The sequence below is a fragment of the Sapajus apella genome, unplaced genomic scaffold, assembly GCF_009761245.1.
Source record: "Sapajus apella isolate SASKATOON/1434 unplaced genomic scaffold, GSC_monkey_1.0 scaffold37, whole genome shotgun sequence".
Taxonomy (NCBI): domain Eukaryota; kingdom Metazoa; phylum Chordata; class Mammalia; order Primates; family Cebidae; genus Sapajus; species Sapajus apella.
This window is the reverse complement of record NW_022436977.1, coordinates 16,154,395-16,172,225: the sequence shown is the minus strand read 5'-3', so window position 1 is coordinate 16,172,225 and position 17,831 is coordinate 16,154,395. Positions and strand designations below refer to the sequence as shown.

General features: G+C 37.3%; 1 protein-coding gene and 2 long non-coding RNA genes across 4 annotated transcripts in view; 1 reads left to right on the top strand and 2 right to left on the bottom strand.

Moving 5' to 3' along the window:
- The window catches only part of SECISBP2L (SECIS binding protein 2 like), a 56,515-nt gene extending 38,899 nt beyond the window's left edge, over nucleotides 1-17,616 (bottom strand). For both annotated transcript variants that reach the window (XM_032297504.1, XM_032297505.1), the window contains exons 1-5: nucleotides 17,332-17,616; nucleotides 9,805-9,983; nucleotides 7,703-8,027; nucleotides 5,375-5,510; nucleotides 133-362 (exon numbers count right to left, since the gene is read on the bottom strand). In XM_032297504.1, coding sequence (XP_032153395.1) covers nucleotides 133-362; nucleotides 5,375-5,510; nucleotides 7,703-8,027; nucleotides 9,805-9,983; nucleotides 17,332-17,355 — 894 coding nt within the window. In that variant the 5' untranslated portion in view covers nucleotides 17,356-17,616. The remainder of the gene's footprint in view (nucleotides 1-132; nucleotides 363-5,374; nucleotides 5,511-7,702; nucleotides 8,028-9,804; nucleotides 9,984-17,331) is intronic.
- Nucleotides 11,274-13,938, bottom strand: LOC116564408. The gene is made up of 2 exons (XR_004274878.1): nucleotides 13,755-13,938; nucleotides 11,274-13,722 (listed from the first exon to the last, which is right to left on the bottom strand). It is a non-coding gene; the product is annotated as an uncharacterized LOC116564408 (long non-coding RNA).
- Nucleotides 14,698-16,326, top strand: LOC116564410. The gene is made up of 3 exons (XR_004274879.1): nucleotides 14,698-14,708; nucleotides 15,756-15,768; nucleotides 16,267-16,326. It is a non-coding gene; the product is annotated as an uncharacterized LOC116564410 (long non-coding RNA).
- Nucleotides 17,617-17,831: the final 215 nt, after the last annotated feature.

Here is a 17,831-nt window from a genome sequence, read left to right as displayed (position 1 = left end):
ACAAAATACATTTGTAACTATCCTATTACTATAGGAACTGTTAATGAAAACCAATACTTAAGCTTTAGCAGAGGATGCAAATATAATGCTGACATCAATGACCAATAAAAAAATCAAGACGATGTCACATACATTCATGGTCCCAGAATCAGGATTTCTCAAAGCCCCTGCTGCAGGCTGGTTGTTGCTGTGTTTGGGACTGCAGTAACCACTGTCACTGTCAATGTCAGCTTCACTAGCCCCCTGCTCACTAGAAGATTCAGCAGCAGGGTGGGATGCTCTTCTTCTCCTGCTCTTGGACTTCCAGAGCATTGTGGCAGTGGTCTCTGAGAGAGACTTGTTAGCGATATCTGATGGGAAATCTACGAAGGCAAGGAAAGTACGACAATTCTTTGTGATGAACAAATTGATAAATTCTTGTTAAAGTATCATTAAGGTTGTAAGAAAACAGATACCAAACTCCATAAATGAAGTAACAGGTGACAACTTTTTGAAAAGGTCATTAAAAGGTAAGATGTTCCTGGTAAGTTTGTTTATAATATGTTTTCTGTTTTCCTTGAGTCAGAGTCTCAGTCTGTTTCCCAGGCTGGAGTATAGTGGCACAATCTCAGCTCACTGCAACCTTTGCCTTCCAGGCTCAAGAAATCCTTCTACCTCAGCCTCCTAAGTAGCTGGGACTACAGGCAGGCACCACCATCATGCCTGGCTTATTTGTTGTAGAGACAGGGTTTCATTCACAATGTTGCCCAGGCTGGTCTCAAACTTCTAGGCTCAAGTGATCCATCCGACTTGACCTCCCAAAATGCTGGGATTACAGGCATGAGCTATGGCGCCCAGACTATATGTTTTTAATATGAAAAGAGAATAAAATATATCACTAATTCTAAAACCACCATCAACCATTTAGGAAAGAGAACACCATGAATCTTTTGAAGGTCATTGTATGTTCCCCTCCACCACTACAAACTTTTCTTACACCAGAGCTTACCATCTATTCTGAATCCTGTGTGTATCATTCCCTCACTTTGCTTTATAGATTTGTCATGGATTTCTATATTTCTAAAACCTAAATCATATAATTTTTCAGTTTTTATCTTTATTTTAAAACACCACATTGTCCATGTGACTTCTCACCTATGCCACACTTCAACACTGGTTTTGAGATTCTGGTGCATGTCCCTATAACTCATTAATGCCACTGGAATCTAAAATGCCTTTACATGAATATGCCACAATGTACTTATCCTTTGACACCTGGGTTGTTTTGGAGTTTTGCTACCAAGAACAATATTGCTGTTAAAATTGATATACAGCCAGGTGCGGTGGCTCAAGCCTGTAATCCCAGCACTTTGGGAGGCCGAGGCGGGTGGATCACGAGGTCAAGAGATCGAGACCATCCTGGTCAACATGGTGAAACCCCGTCTCTACTGAAAATACAAAAAATTAGCTGGACATGGTGGTGTGTGCCTGTAATCCCAGCTACTCAGGAGGCTAAGGCAGGATAATTGCCTGAACCCAGGAGGCGGAGGTTGCGGTGAGCCGAGATCGCGCCATTGCACTCCAGCCTGGGTAACAAGAGCGAAACTCCGTCTCCAAAAAAAAAAAAAAAAAAAAAAAAAAATTGATATACAGACACACGAATATTCTTATGTGCATATGTAAGTTTCTCTAAGGTAAATATTGCCAGAACTTAGGGGACATACACATCCAACTTGACTTGATGCCAAATCATTTTCTTTTTTTTTTTTTTTTTTTAATAACCATTGTTTTCTAGCTACCCTACAATGTAATGCCAAATCATTTTCAAAGGTACTTAAAAGATAGTTATACTCCAACAGTAAAATATACCCCCATGATCCATACAGTCATTAAATACTTTATATTATCTTCCAGACTGTACCTAATCCGTTGGGTATAAAAAGGTGGCTCAGCTTGGCATGGTGGCTCATGCCTATAGTCCCAGCACTTTGGAAGGCCATGGTGGGTAGATCATGAGGTCAGGAGTTAGAGAACAGCCTGGCCAACAGGATGAAATCCCATCTCTACTAAAAATACAAAAAAAATTAGCCGGGCATGGGGGCAGACGCCTATAATCCCAGCTGCAATGGAGGCTGAGGCAGGAGAACTGCTTAAGCTTGGAGGCAGAGGTTGAAGGGAACCGAGGTCATGCCATTGCACTTCAGGCTAGGTGACAGAGTGAGACTCTGTCCCCCCCACAAAAAAAGGTGGCTCATGCTCTTTGTGGGTTTTAATTTGTATGAGGCTGATTCTCTTTTTGATGCTTTTAGCCACAAGTGTTTTCCCTTCTGTGACATTTTTATTAATATTACTTTTGAATTATCTGACTTCTGCCATTTTTCTATTGAATTGTATTTATTTTTTATTTCACAAATTATAATTGCAGCGACATCCTAAAAAAAAAAAGAAACAACTTGTTCAAAGAAGACTAAGGTTTTAAGTTTTCCTTTTTCCACATTTCTGCCCACTCATAATCTTTATACAACACTAATACAATTTTGAGTTGTGCTCTGCTTAATATGATGTCACGTTACGACAAGTCTTCATAATTATAAGATAGCTCCGTATTATCCACTGAGTGGTGTCCTGTGCTTAGAGTGGTGTCTAAGAGGGACCTGTTACCTGCCACTACTGGACACTATGAAAGCTTCAGTACTTTTGCTGCACTGCTGCTATATGTATCTCTAATCAAATAGCCCCCTCTCTTTCTAGGGGGAGGCTCCATCTGGATACATTCATAGAAATGAGATGACTGGGTCCAAAGAAAAATTCCTATAGTCCTATTAAACTGCTTTAGCCTGCTAGCACTGTGTTCCATGGACCCCAAGGATAGGGTGGGATCATTCTCTTATTGGTTCGTATTAATTCTTCATATATCTCATGCTAATCCTTTGTCAGTTACATGCACAGTAAAAGTCTTTTCCAAGCTTGTGGCTTATTCTTTCACTTTTTTTTTTTTTGAGACGGAGTTTCACTCTTGTTACCCAGGCTGGAGTGCAATGGCGCGATCTCGGCTCACTGCAACCTCCGCCTCCTGGGTTCAGGCAATTATCCTGCCTTAGCCTCCTGAGTAGCTGGGATTACAGGCATGCACCACCATGCCCAGCTAATTTTTTGTATTTTTAGTAGAGACGGGGTTTCACCATGTTGACCAGGATGGTCTCGATCTCTTGACCTCGTGATCCACCCGCCTCGGCCTCCCAAAGTGCTTGGGATTACAGGCTTGAGCCACCGCGCCCGGCCTCACTTACTTTTAAAAATAGAAATTCTTAATTTTAGAAATAGTTCCCTCCTTGCAGTCATAAAGTTATCTGCCTGTATTTTCTTCTACTACTGGGTTCCCTAAGTCCTTAATCCATCTGAAATAGATATGCATGGGGTATAAATTAGTAATGCTATCTCTGTCTTTTTCCATATATGTGTTTTATACATATGTATGGTCTGTTTCTGGGCTCTCTGTTCTGTCCAACTTTTGTATACTACATTGATAAAATAAACCTAAAGGAATTAAGATGACTTTATAAGTTTCCATATCTAGAGGAAAAGTTCTTTTCCATGGATGTCTTGGGTCTTCTGAGACCACTGTTCCTTTATTTTAGAATTAGTTTATCAAGTTTCCCAAAAATCACTTTGAACATGATATTTAGGTTTTTCTTAATGTCCCATAATAAAGACTTAACATTTTCTTTTTTTTTTTTTTAACTCACTGCAACCTCCGCCACCCAGGTTCCAGTGATTCTCCTACCTCAGCCTCCCAATTAGCTGGACAGCAGGCCTGTGCCACCACACCAGGCTGATTTTTATGTTTTTTAGTAGAGATGGGGTTTCACCATATTAACCAGGGCGGTCTCAAACTCCTGGCCTCAAGTGATCTGTCCATCTCGGCCTCCCAAAATGCTGGAGTTACAGGGATGAGCCACCGCGCCCAGCCTAGTCTTACCATTTTTTGCCTGTATGTCCCATACATCTTCTCTAAGATTTCCAGAAACTCTCTTTTTTACTGTTATTGTTAATAACATCTTTTTGTAAAATTTTGTTTGTGGATTGCGAATTGATATGCAATTAACTTTTGTATATTATATTAGATCCAGCCATCTTATTATAAACTCTTATTAAATCATGACCTTGTGTTCAAATGTAAAAGTCTGTTACAAATGGAAAGACATTCCTAATAAACTATAATAATTTAATTCAATCTCTGCTTGATGCCAGTTTATTCTCAGAAGAAAAGTCTTCCCGGGGTTAAAAGCACGTAGAAATGGGTCCCTATGACTAAAGAAAACCACACCAGAAAACTTTGTAGTATATCACATTGTGATTCTTTTCCATAGTCACTCCAAGTATTTGTCAGAGTCTGTTAATCTCAAAGCTTCATGCCTTTATGCTTTAACCACACAATGACTGTACTATCAGCAAGACTTTTAAAACTGATTTTCAGATCCCTTCTCTGCTCCTAATGGATCTAAGCAACTGTAAAAGGATAAACAGATCTCCGAAAGAAAAGGTATAACATGAATTTAAAAAGTATAAGTCATCTCATTCATTTTAACTCGGACCTCATTTGAATGGAGGCTGTACAGAGATTTTAAAAAGTCAGTTGTGCCTTTGAATGGATCTGATCTTGGCCTTGAACCATTAACAAAGATTTTTTACTAATGTCAATGACTATGGGTGAGAGAAGATAAACATCTACTCTACAGATAATAAACTCAGATCAAGGATACAAAGTGAAATTTCACAATATAAACTATAAAAAATAGCTAGAACATTGTAAGAATACTAATGCTTGTCTACCACCAGTTGAAAGCTTTTTTATTAATGCCTATATAGTCCTCTAAACATTTCTGACAAAATGTATTTGACTAGTTCAAAATTTGTACTTGTTTAACAGGATATACATGACATACGAAAGTTTCGTTCATATCTACAATAAAATATGGCATAGAAAACTTGCTAAGTTCTTTCTACAACAATGTATAGGATATTAGGATATTTTATAATGGGTTTTAATCTAGCTATAAGCATAAGTGCAATTTTAATTTCAACCTAAACGAGTTCCTCCAATTTCTATAGTATCTGCAAAATTCCATCTCTGGTTTCTGAACTGCTCCATTATTACAAAAGGAATAGGACACCTTAAACCCCACCTAAAATTGTACATAAGGCCAGCAAGCAAATTCAAAGAACATTAAGGACACAGATTGCTTTATCCTTCCTAGAGAATATCACAAAGTGGCAGAAGAAATAAAAGGGTGAAAGTCTACAATTCTGACAAGTGGTAGAGACCACAATTATAAAGTCAATGAATGAAAACAGGTAAAAATCAGTGATGCACATGTAAGAACCCTTGCCTTACCAGTTTGCTGTGAAGCATCTACCAGAAGTACAATTTTTGATCGACTATCAGGACCTGCTGCATTTGTTTCTTTCTGAGTAGCTACATTTTTCACCATGGGCCTTTTGCTTTTTATATGCTGTTGTAAAAGCTGTTGCTGATTAAAAAAAAAAAAAAAAAAAAACTATTCAATGTATGAAACATTATAAAATATACATCTATTACAAAACACATGTAAGTGTATTTTCAAAATGGCTCCCATGAGGAAATAGTATTAGGGTTTCATGAAATATCTGCAGCAAAGCATAACAGGCTAACCAACGTATTATACACACTTTCAAATAACACAACTATGATTAATAAATGAATTCATTTTTAATTGCTATTTGTATTCTTTATCTTCTCAGTCAAAAAATAATAGCAGGGGTATACTAATATCATACAAGGGGTTGTAAATTTCTTTAAAAGGGTAGTATCTTATACCAAAGTGAAATTTTAGTTTCAGAAGAGCAATGACATGAAAAATGATTTCTACTTCAGAGTTCAAAAAGAAAATACAAAAAAGCTGATCCCGGCAGACCACAGTGGTTCACACCTATAATCCCAAACTCCTGGGCTCCTGGGCTGGAAGATCACCTGAGGTCAGGAGTTTGGGACCAGCATGGGCAACATAGAGAGATCCCCATCTCCACCAAAAAAAAGAAAAAAAAGACAAATACAGCGGGAGTCCTAGCTACCCAAGAAGATGAGACAGGAGGATCACTTGAGCCTAGAAATTTGAGATTACTGTGAGCTATGAATGCGCCACTGTACTCCAGCCCAGTTGACAGAGCGACAGTCTGCCTATCGATCAATATTAAAAAACTGATCTCTTCCTTTACTTTTAAAATTGTAACTATTCATTATTTAATAGCAACCTACACAACAGAAATCAGAATTTAACTTCTTGAACTTCCTAAACTGAAGTGCTGAAAATGTATTTCTGAGAACATTCCTTCAACATCTGGAAATTATATACTATTATCTTATTTCTAACACGTTTTTTCATTCTGAGTTCCCAAAAGGATATTCCTTGACCAAGAACCGTTCCAGGAACAAAAACTAAAAGCTTTTCAAAGCAACCTCTGCTGCTTGTATCTCAATTTTTACAAATTATATGAGGAGGTAACAAAGACTTCACTGAGGAAGGTGGGCTAATGGAATCTAGGGAAAGCATCAACGCCTGGATGATGTACTCGTAAGGTATGTCTAAGAAGTCCCTCTTCTATCAGCTCAAAAGTGCTAACTAGAAACATGTTTTTTCTGCTCATTAGCTTTGACAATAAGGCTTCAACTGTAAAATAGCCTTTTAAGTTAAAAAGTTAACTAAAATTAAATCTTAATTCTCTTGTGATTCAAAGCCTTCATTTCTTTTTCTTTCTTTTTTTCTTTTTTACTTAGTCAAAAGGCTGGTACTGAATAAAAGTGGTTCCACATATTTACCTTTCATTTTCTTCAGTCTAGGAGACCCTTGTTTATATAAAAGCAAAGCACCTCTTAAATAACAAAGTGCTATTTCTACTAAAAATTCACAGATTCGAAACAATAAAGTTGAAGGGATCTCATGAATCACCAATGTTCTTTTCCATAATGTCTACTGCTAACTTTTAAAGACTGAAAATATATCTTTTGGGTGGTTTTTTTTTTGTTTTTTTTTTTTGCAACAGGGTGTCACTCTGTCACCCAGGCTAGAGTGTAGTGGTGCTATCTCAGCTCACTGCAGTCTTGATCTCCTGGGCTCGTGGTTTTCCCACCTCAGCCTCCCAAGTAGCTGGAGCTACAGGCATGCACTAACATACCTAGCTAATTTTTGTATTTTTTGTAGAGATGAGGTTTTGTCACGTTGCCCAGACTGGTCTCAGACTCCTGGGCTCAAATGACCCACTTGCCTCAGCCTCCCAAAGTACTGGGATTATAGGTGTGAGCCACTGCACCTGGCCAACTGAAATATCTTTAAGTGCATTAGCCATTCAACACAGCCAGCACAAAATCCACAATAACCACTTATAAATGCTGGTGTCACCACACAATTTTTATCACTAAATAAAATAATTTGTAAATATGTGTGCCTTAGTGAAACTCTCTTAAGGAACATGAAAATGACTACAAATCATATCACAATCAAGAACGAGCAATAAACAAAACAAAGGAAGTTATCTTAATAATTACACAACCTTTACCATTTTATAACAGTGAACAATGTAGTTTATAGTAAATTCAGCATTAACGGTCAATCAATTCAAGTAGCAAATTACTTATACCAATATAAGTAATATCAAATTTAAAAGCCAACCGAAACCAGACACTTACTTTTGGTACCACTGTTCCTCTGTTACTGTTTCTGCTTCGATGGCTGGACAATGGGAAGACCTGTCCAAGCTGACTTGGACGCTCAGTGCATTCTGTGGTAATAGCATTTACAGTATTTGCAGCCTGAAAGGTGTTTGAGTAAGGTGTAGGAAAAGGATGATAGAAACCCATAACCTGAGCACATGGTGCTGGCATCAGCTGATAATATGTATACTCTGTAGAAACCGGTGGCTGAGCAGATATAATGGGGTAGGCAAAGTATGGTCCAGTAGGGTTTGGATTCGGTTGTTGCCATCGTATATCATTGTTATATAAAGGAAACTGTCTGCAAAACCAAATCAAAAAAGAACAAATCTATTGACAAGTCTAAAAATACTACTAAAGCAAAAGCTCTTAACTCATTAAAAGACAAAACAGTGCAGAACAGTGGCTTCATGATAATTTTGGGGAAGGAGACAAAACTAACATCACCTTATACATTTCTTTGCTGTAATCAGAGATCGTTATGCTCATGTAGTAACAATTTAAACAACAGTATAAACGAACCCAACCTGATGGTTTTACAGTATTCCACATACCACTAGTATTTGTAACTTTACCTTCAACCTTCCTCAAGGTACTTCTGCCTAAAAGTCAAACACCTAGCTACTGGGATCTACCAACAATGGCAGTCCGAAGTTCCCATTCAAGGACAATTGTCACAGCCTTCTGTAAAGAACAGTTAAGGTGACCATTGTGTAAGGTGATCTATACATAGGGTGATTTAATTCCTTCACCTCTCATTCTTCAGCTCAATCCCAGAGCCTCCTACTCTTCCTCTCATACTCCCCTAATCACTTGGCCAAGTCCAGCTCTTTTCCTGGCTCCCCTCCTGGCAATAGAAGCAGGCTCTAAGTCCAAGTGAAAGAAGAGAAGAGGCAAGTCTGCCCACTAACATTGCCAGCCTTGGAGCTTCTTCTAATGCAATTCAAATAAAACACTAGCAAAATTCTTCCTGTCCCAGCACCCCCTTACCAAAGGTTCCTGCCGATCAATATGGGGTCCTAGGGAGTACGGAGTTGAAGCACAGAGCTTTTCCTCATTACTCTCACGACAAAGCAAAATAGTTCACTGTCATATTCCTAAAAATATTTTTTAAATAATCTGTTGACTCGTTTATTCATTACAATTCATAACAATTCACAAAAGTTATTTGGTAAATAAAGAAAATCAATTAAGTTTATCATACTGTATACCTGGCCATTTTTTCAAATAGAAAAATATTACTATTAAATTTAGTTTAATGAATCAGCTTGCACATTATCCAATATAGACAAGATATTTAATATAATGCTAACTTCAATTGAAAATGATTCCTTAGTTTCTACTATTTGTCCAACCCTCAAGACTATTGAGAGTCTCAGAATATTAACTTGAACAATTAGTATTTGAGAAAGTAGCTGAATGACCTTATATACCATACATCCACAATTTCTCAAAGAATGTGCACTGGTACACTAGTATGCAACAATGGTTTACAGGTGTGTGGAAATATTGATTGCCTCAGCCCTCAGGGATGACAGAGCCTACAGCCAGTCACCAGCTGCCTCATCCATTTATAGTCGTAGACAAACAAAATTTTCTGTATGATATAACTTGAAAAAGGCTGAAAGTACTTTTATACAGCAATAAAATAAACATAAATTTAAACTAACATTTGAGTCTAGAAATATAAATATATGCTAACCATGACAGCTTCAAAGTTAAGGACTATTGCTTGGTATTTTCTTCTTACACCAGAGACTGTCTTGGCAACTATGAGATTAGATGTTTAATCTCATAAAAAAGGTTTTTGTTCACTTCTGAGTATTTTATTTCTTCTTCGAGCTGACTTACTTTAAATAAATTTCAATGACTTACTGAAGGAGACATAGCCTAAGAATTCGGTTCTCTCTTAGAAAAAATGAGAAACGAATCCATGTTAACAATTTCCGAATTTCTGTACCATTTTATTTACTCCTCTTAATAAGAGAAATGGTTAATGTCTAAAAGTTGCAAAAGAAAAATATTAAGTGTACTTTGTCAACTTTTACAGCCACCCCCACAAAAAATAAACAAATTACCTATTGGACTGGTTTTCCTGCACAAATGGGTAACAAGTAATCAGGTAGCTGGGAATTGGAGTTGGTTCTACACCAGAAACACTTCCATTATCATTTGGGAGAGCCATAGGGATCATAAATGTATCAGGACTCTTCTTCTGGGGAATAAATGGCTCTACCTCAGCCGACAGCTTGACATTCTTCAAAGAGAAGGTAGAATACATTAATAACAAACAAGCAAGCAACTTAATACAAATTCAGAACTCAACAACAGAAGAGTCAGTTTTTATAAACAGTAATTAGCTCTCTTCTCAGCATTCCTAAAACATCCAAAAGGAAGAGCAATGTCACTTTTAAAATAACTGAAGAATGATCAAGTTACTTAGACAAAGCCATCAAATAAGGAAAATAAATCAACTGTTACATTTCAATGTAATTAAAACTGTTAAAAACAATCAAGAGAACACAGACGCACACCTCAGTGACTAAAAATAAAGTTGGCAGTAAGAAATGTAGCTCTTCAGACAAAACAATGTGTTTTTAACTCATTTTGTTAGGGGGAAAAATCAAACAAAATTCTGAAGGGTAATTATTACTCTGTATTTGTTTCCATAGTCTTAAAAACTGTCTATGTTCACTTCTGGAAATTAGTATCATTAAATTAAAAGAAAAGAAAACGTCTAAGATGAAAAAATACTTAACATTAAGAAGAAAAAAATTTCACAATTAAACTGGGGAAAATATGAGTACTTCAGTTTCCCAGTACACATCTGAGTAAACTAAAGTAATCCAAGGTATGTAATCCATTTTAGTTTACTTAAAGTTTAACATAACAGGCAAAAACATCTTCAAACACTAATGATACAAGCTAGTACTGCTCATTCTGTGATATTCATTAGAACCCAGGCTTAACTTATATAAGACACAATATATCAAACCAATAAATGTTAGAGCAATAATGCAAAGATAATGGAAGCTTGCTTCATAAAGTTCACATATATGCGTAAGAAAAGAAACTGGGTGGGGCAGGGGCAAAAAAAAGATAAAAAGAAACTGAAATCACGTTTTAACTGTACTAAAAATGTAGTTTTTAGGATTTCTTTCTTTCTTTCTTTTTTTTTTTTTTGAGACAGGGTCTCACTCTGTCACAGGATGGGGTTGGGGTGGGGTGCAGTGGTGTGATCATGGCTCATTGCAGCCTCAATCTCTTGGACTCAAGTGATTCTCCCGTCTGTCTCTGAAGTCATGGGGACTACAGGCACACATCATCATGCCCAGCAAACTTTTTAATGTAGAGATGGGGTTTTGCCATGTTTCCCAGGCTGGTCTTGAACTTCTGGGCTAAACTGATCCTTCCACCTTGGCCTCCCAAAGTGCTGGGATTACAGGCATGAGCCTGGCCAGGGTTTCTTTTAAAAATCAGAAAGTCCTTTTCGGCATATGATAACTCACTGAGCAGTTTTATAAATCTGAGCTAGTAGACATTCAGGTTTTTTTTTTTTTTTCAGGAAGGTACATGGGTACATCAAATTATCAATCTTAACCATACTAATTATAAATAAATAATTTTAAAATAATACTTTTCCTGACCTCTCCCCACCAAAAAATGTCAACTCATAAATGACTTTGGTAGCAACAAATTCAAATTCTTGCTCAGGTCAAAAGTTGCAAACAATTTTTACACCCCACTTCATTTGTACTTTATAAAAAAAAAGTTTTATAAACTTAGGCAACCTACTATTTAAAGGGTATTATGTATAATTTAAAACTAATGTCTGTATATATACACAGCATGTGCTTTTAAATATTAAAGTTTGTATTGGTTTCTGTTCTAAGAGCAATTCTAGATATCAGAGTTCAACAATAAAACTCAGAAACACTAAAATGATCCTTTGTTTTTAGCAAAAAAAAAAAAAAAAAAGAGAGAGAGAGAAGCTGCAATAGTCAACAGCTGCACAAACAGAAGATGTCACTAGTAGGAACAGACTGGCAAACTTTCTCCTATAGCTGCAACTCTGTAAGGTTTCAAAAGCTGTTTATTGTGACTTTGGGGCCTTCAGTAATATACATCAAAATGCAGCATCTGTTGTTCTCAGCAATGAAAAGCAGTGATCCAAACCATTCTTTTAAGATCCCAAACTATTCTAAAAAGTCCACATAATAAAGCCCACATAGATAACATGTTAAATAAATAATAAATTCTGGCAACATTTTAATTATATTAGTATAGAAATCAAAGAACTATGTCTTGAATAGTGAATAACAAAATGTATGAAAAACTAGACTAGTTATATTATAGAATGTTACTTCTCAGTTTGAATTTCTCTGTTTAGTCTCTCTACTTTTACCAAGATCTATTTTTTTTAGGAATTAAAAACTTCATAGCAGGGACTTGTCTTCATAAAGGAAATAAATATGGAATAAATGTACACTACACTTAACAAAGTCTAATCATTCTTGTATTATTTACTTCACAAAAAAGCACAACTATCTATATAGTAAAATTATCTTCGTCTTTCAGAATTTTCCAAATTAACGAAAAAAATCAGTCTCAGAATCATCTTTGTAAAAATATTTAACCAGTTTCATGCTCATTTTTTGTGTATATTAAGGCAAATGTCTTTAAATAAAATGCTTTTGACATAATCTATAAAACTCAAGAATCCGTCAGAGTATGAAACAAAAATATTATTTAAAAGATATTATTAGATAAATGTATTCAGATCATTGAGAGCCTATATAATTCAACAAACATGCATTGAGTATACACTATGGAAAGAGCACTGTGCTAGACTGGGTTAGGGAAAATGGGCAAACGTTACTACAAAGGAATGCATCGGCAGAAAATGTACACTAAATTCCTCAGAGATGGAACTTCCAGATGAATGCAAATAATTTTCCCAGATTAAGCAATAGAAAACTGACACCCACTTAAAATCAAAACTGAAGCTGGAACATAACGAGACACTCTCCCACTGTGAAACTCCAGAGTATGTACCACCCACCCAAAAAACATGACCATGGAAACCCTCCATATTCTTTCTATGTTAAGGTAAAAATAGGATATCTCAAACTTTATATCTCCTGGCAAAAGATAACATAAATGTCCTCTGAAGGGACAAAATGATTAATGCTCAAGAGATAACTACTAGCTGTGATGTTTTCTGATTAAAATGCCAAAACAAACCACAGTACTTGTATGTGTAAGTTTTGCAGACTCCAGACAATAATGAGGAAGAAAAATCAAAATATTTAACTTATATTCTGCCCATACTGGGCAGAATGCTTTGCTACCCATACTTCCCTTTTTTTTCCAAATCTTAATGTTTGTTAAATCTGATGGGTACTTTAAAAAAACAGCTTTCTAGATTTAATATTAGTTTCTGAATTATCTATTACTTTGTTTTTAAATTATATTATCTCTCTTGATTTGATGGAGTTTCTCCTCTAACTTCCTGCTTTGGATGCTTAATTTTTATTTTCCTGGTAAACTGTTTAATCATGAAGGCATTTATGACTATGCATTTGCCTCAGAGCATGGCTTCAGCCACATCCCAAAGGTTTTAGTTTTTTTGTTTTTCTTTTAGAGACAGGGTCCCACTATGTTGTCCAAGCTCGAGTACAGTGGCTATTCACAGGTGTGATCTCACTACTGATCAGCACCAGAGTTTCTACATGCTCCATTTCTGACCTGGGCCAGTTCACCCTTCCTTAGGCAACCTGGAGTTTTCCCACTCCAGAGAGGTCATCACATTGATGCTGCACTTAGTGCAGACACCTGATCCATATAGCACACTACAGTCCAGAACACCTGGCTAGGGTCGAGCGATGCCCCTGCCTTAGCCTCCTTAGCAGCTGGGACTACAGGTATATACAACCATGCTGGGCCCCATTGGTTTTTCGTATGTGGTATTTTATTATTAATACATTTTCAATAACCTATCATTCTATTTTTCTAAGAGTTCAATAACCTATCATTCTATTTTTCTAACTCTTATTTCTAAGAGTTTGTGCTCGAAAATGACCTAAGAGCTTGAAAACATCTTTTTGGCCAGGTGTGGTGGTTCACGCCTGTAATCCCACCACTTTGGGAGGCTGCTGTGGGTGGATCACCTGCGGTCAGAAGTTCGAGAACAGCCTGGCCAACATGGTGAAACCCCGTCTCTACTAAAAATACAAAAATTAGCTGGGTATGGTGGTGCACACCTGTAATCCCAGCTACTCGGAAGGATGAGGCAGGAGAATCGCTTGAACCAGGGAGGCAGAGGTTGCAGTAAGCCAAGATAGTGCCATTGCATTCCAGCCTGGGTGACAGAATGAGACTCCATCTCAAAAAAAAAAAAAAAAAAAAACTTTTAAAATTTCCAAATGATATTTTCCTTAAATTTGAATATGTATATATTAATACTTTATTTTTATTATAAACATATTATTTTTTAAGTCTGGTGAGACAAGTCATTTACTTATATCCTTACGTAAGGGCCAACTATAAGTATTACTGAATAACAAACATTTTAGGATAACTTATTCAGAATACATTTCATTTGGGATACTGACATTATTAAAAGTTTATAAATTATTTAAAGGAAACAATGAAAAGCCAGACAATCTGTATCCTTACTGGTAAAAAGCATGTTGCATGAACTAGTATGTATTCATTAGTTTTTCCAAAAATTAAAGACATCAATAACCAGTAATTTTGTATAGTCTTTTAAAAGAACTATTTAATGCTAATGTACTAAAAATTAAGCCAACATTTATTTGTGATAACAGAGACTGTAAACCTCACGTGTTCTGTCACTTCTAAGCCCATTGTTTATTTTTTAAGATCTCAATGAATTTTGTAAAAATACAAGCAGTAAGTCTTTATAAACAAAATGAACTCCATGATTTATTCTTCACATCTCTTTATGCAAGCTTTTTTTGTTTTTAGGGGAAAAAATGCCTTATATACCAAGCAACGCATCTTCTTAGAACATCTAAGTCTGGCAGTTAAAATTAAGCTAGCTTTTTAGATATACAGAGAATACCCTACACAGAAGAGAGTGCTGACAGAGGATACTCCTGAGATTTTCTTCTAGTTGTAACATTCTTTCAAATAATCATTACTGCAATTAAGATTATCCATCTAGCATTGTATTCCTAGCAACTTTTTATCATCTTGATCAGCACACATCCAATTTACCTTTTCTATAAAAAGATTTTATGTATCAAAAAAAGGTAATTTACAAGAACATGAATGCCTTCAGGCAAAAAAAAAAAAAACTTTTTTTTTTAAAGTTACACTTGTAAAGCACACAAGCATTTAATTAGGTTAAGATAAAATGCAGAAAGTCTATTAAGTACTATTTTTAAAAAATCAAACTTCTATAAATTGCGAACTACTACAATACTATAATAAGTAAGTTTTAATGCTGTAGGGATTCAGAGAAATTGAGTATGTCAACACTGGTCTAAAGGGACAAAAAAGTTATTTGAGGAAAAATGGAAATTGGCATGTATTACATATACTTTTCAACGACTTTTACCTACCTAAATTCACTTCAATAGCAGAAATACAAAAGTATAGTCCAAATATCCTGGAAAAGCCATTACATGACTTTATGGTATAAAGAATCAAAAATTCCACAAAATTGAGAAATCTCAGTCCCTAATCTACCATTAAGTTAATGGTTCTTAGCCATCCTTTGAGAATATGATGAAAATAATGGAGTCTTGCCCTAGAAAAAGGCATATAATGAAGCACACTCCTTCCAGGTCATTCATGGACCCTTGAATTAACTGCCTATCACATAAACTAGGCGAAGATATCACTCTTCTGGAACTATTTTCTGAGTGTATAGGGAAGTGGAGGATTTTCAAATTATTCTTTCATTTAGGGTTAGGTTGGGGAAGAGGTAAGAGGTACTGAAAGGAAAAAAAACAGAAAACCTTCTTCCATGTTTTTTCCCTAGTTCTTAAATTTCTACAAGGTTTTAATAGGTCGTGGACTTTGGAAAAATGTGGGGTGAAAGAGGAAAAGGCTCTCTAGTTTAAATAATTTGCTCACAGCACTTGCTGCTAAGATAATCACAAACAGCTATGCTAAAAATTACCATCTAACTAGTTAATTATATTTCCTCTAGGATGAAAGGAACTAAGTATACATAAGGTAGCATTACTGGTTTTAGTCCTGGCATCCTGGTGAAGGAACAAAATATTTAACCCTTTCATTAATAACACACATACAAGGAAATGATTCAAGGAAAATTCATATTCATTTGTCAGGCTTTGAAATCTCACGTATTTTTGATAGATATCTTCAAAAACGTTTTTAAACTAGAGTATTCTACAGAATACTCTAGGTCACATAAACGCCTACGTGTATTTGCCAAGAGGCTCCACATCAATTTCGCTTTGGTAATTCCATGTATTGCTTTATAAAACTCATTTGTGTCTTCAGAGTTACATTCACATAAAGCTTTTCTTTAAAAAAAAAAAAAGTGTGTAAAAACAAGTATACACAACTAGGAAGCTGTGCTTTGCCTGCTAAGAGTCCGATTTCAAAATACAAACCGGCTTCAACTACATATAGGCATATATATACAGGAATTTGGGAAATCTTATCTCATTAATTCAGGTGCTAGTTATCCATGCGTAAATTTTATAGACAAAAATTACTAGCCCCTCTTCTTTCGTCATCTAATCATCAATGAGGGAAGAGAGAGTCAATAAACTTGGACTTCAAATTAAGTCCTTTCGCAGAGATCTTAAGAGTGGAAAATACTGGGGGGAAAACTATTGTTTTCGACTATTTTTAACAATGTCGTTATCCCTGCCTCCCAGCACCTACTAGCATGGATAATCAGAAATTTGATGCAATTAAAAGCAAAACAGAACACTAAAGGGACTACTTTGCGAATATGAAAACGGTTTCGAAAATAAGCCTATGCTTTACACCCTTAAAATAGAAGCTAGCTTTAAAAAAAAAAAAACACTAATTACAGTTCTTTGCAAAATCACTGGATAAAAGGACAAGGGGAAATCGCAATATCGTTTCTTAAAAGAAACACCTCCGTAAAACCACTGCAAAAACAATGCTTAGCTCAACTGACATAGATGTGAAAGGCCCGTGGCTTCCCTTCATCTGTAGTTACCACACATTCTCTCAGCCTTTCTGGGTGAGAAGCCTTCAAACGCCTTTCTACCTCGAAAACACATTCCACAGCTGAAAGGAATGGGGGAAGGGAGAGACTGCTGGAAGTTATAAGCCCTCCTCGCAGGAGAGCACAGACATCTTGGAGCCTTCTGACCCCTTCACCAAGCCGGGGAGGAGCGGCAACGGCGAGCCCCCCAGTCTGGGAAGTAATCAGGGCTGGAAAAGCCCCCGCGTCCCAGACAACAATGAAGGAGAGCCGGGAGCAGCCAGGCTCCCAGGCGAGGGGGTCTGCGACTGCAGGAACCTGAAGACTCCGGCCGCTGGTCCCCACGTTCGGAGACCTGGGCCTGGCCTGGGAGGGAGCGGCGACCCCAACCCCCGGTCGGCGGGCCCAACCCTAGCCTGCCTACCTGCTCCGTGGGGGCTCGGTCCATGGCGCCTGCAGAGCCGCAACGGGCCCGCGCTAGTCGATGTAAACAGCGCCTCGGGCCGCTTTCTCCATGGCCCCCCGCTCGGGTCCAGACTGGGTTCCGGACCTCCGCCCCTATCTAGCTGGCCGCGACACCGATACGGCTACGCCACTGGTCTAGGAGGCGGCTCCAACTCCGAGAGAAGGAGGCGGCGGTGGCAGCATCGGGGAGGGATCATCTGGGACGGAAGCCGAGAAGGGCCCGAATGGACGGGAGGCGTAGTTAGAAATGGAGGCGCATGGAAGGGAACGGAGTAGGGAGGAGGCAGAGAGGGGCAGTGGGCGGAGTGACAGGAAATGGCCTCAGCCAGGGTAGCAGGAACCTGGGCTGGCCTAGAAGCTGAGGCCAGGTGGAGACGCTTAGGAGCAGGTGCCCCGAAGTGCACTCCATTCCGGAGACTGTTAAACGAGAAGTGTCAGACCACTTAGGACCCAGGTCAC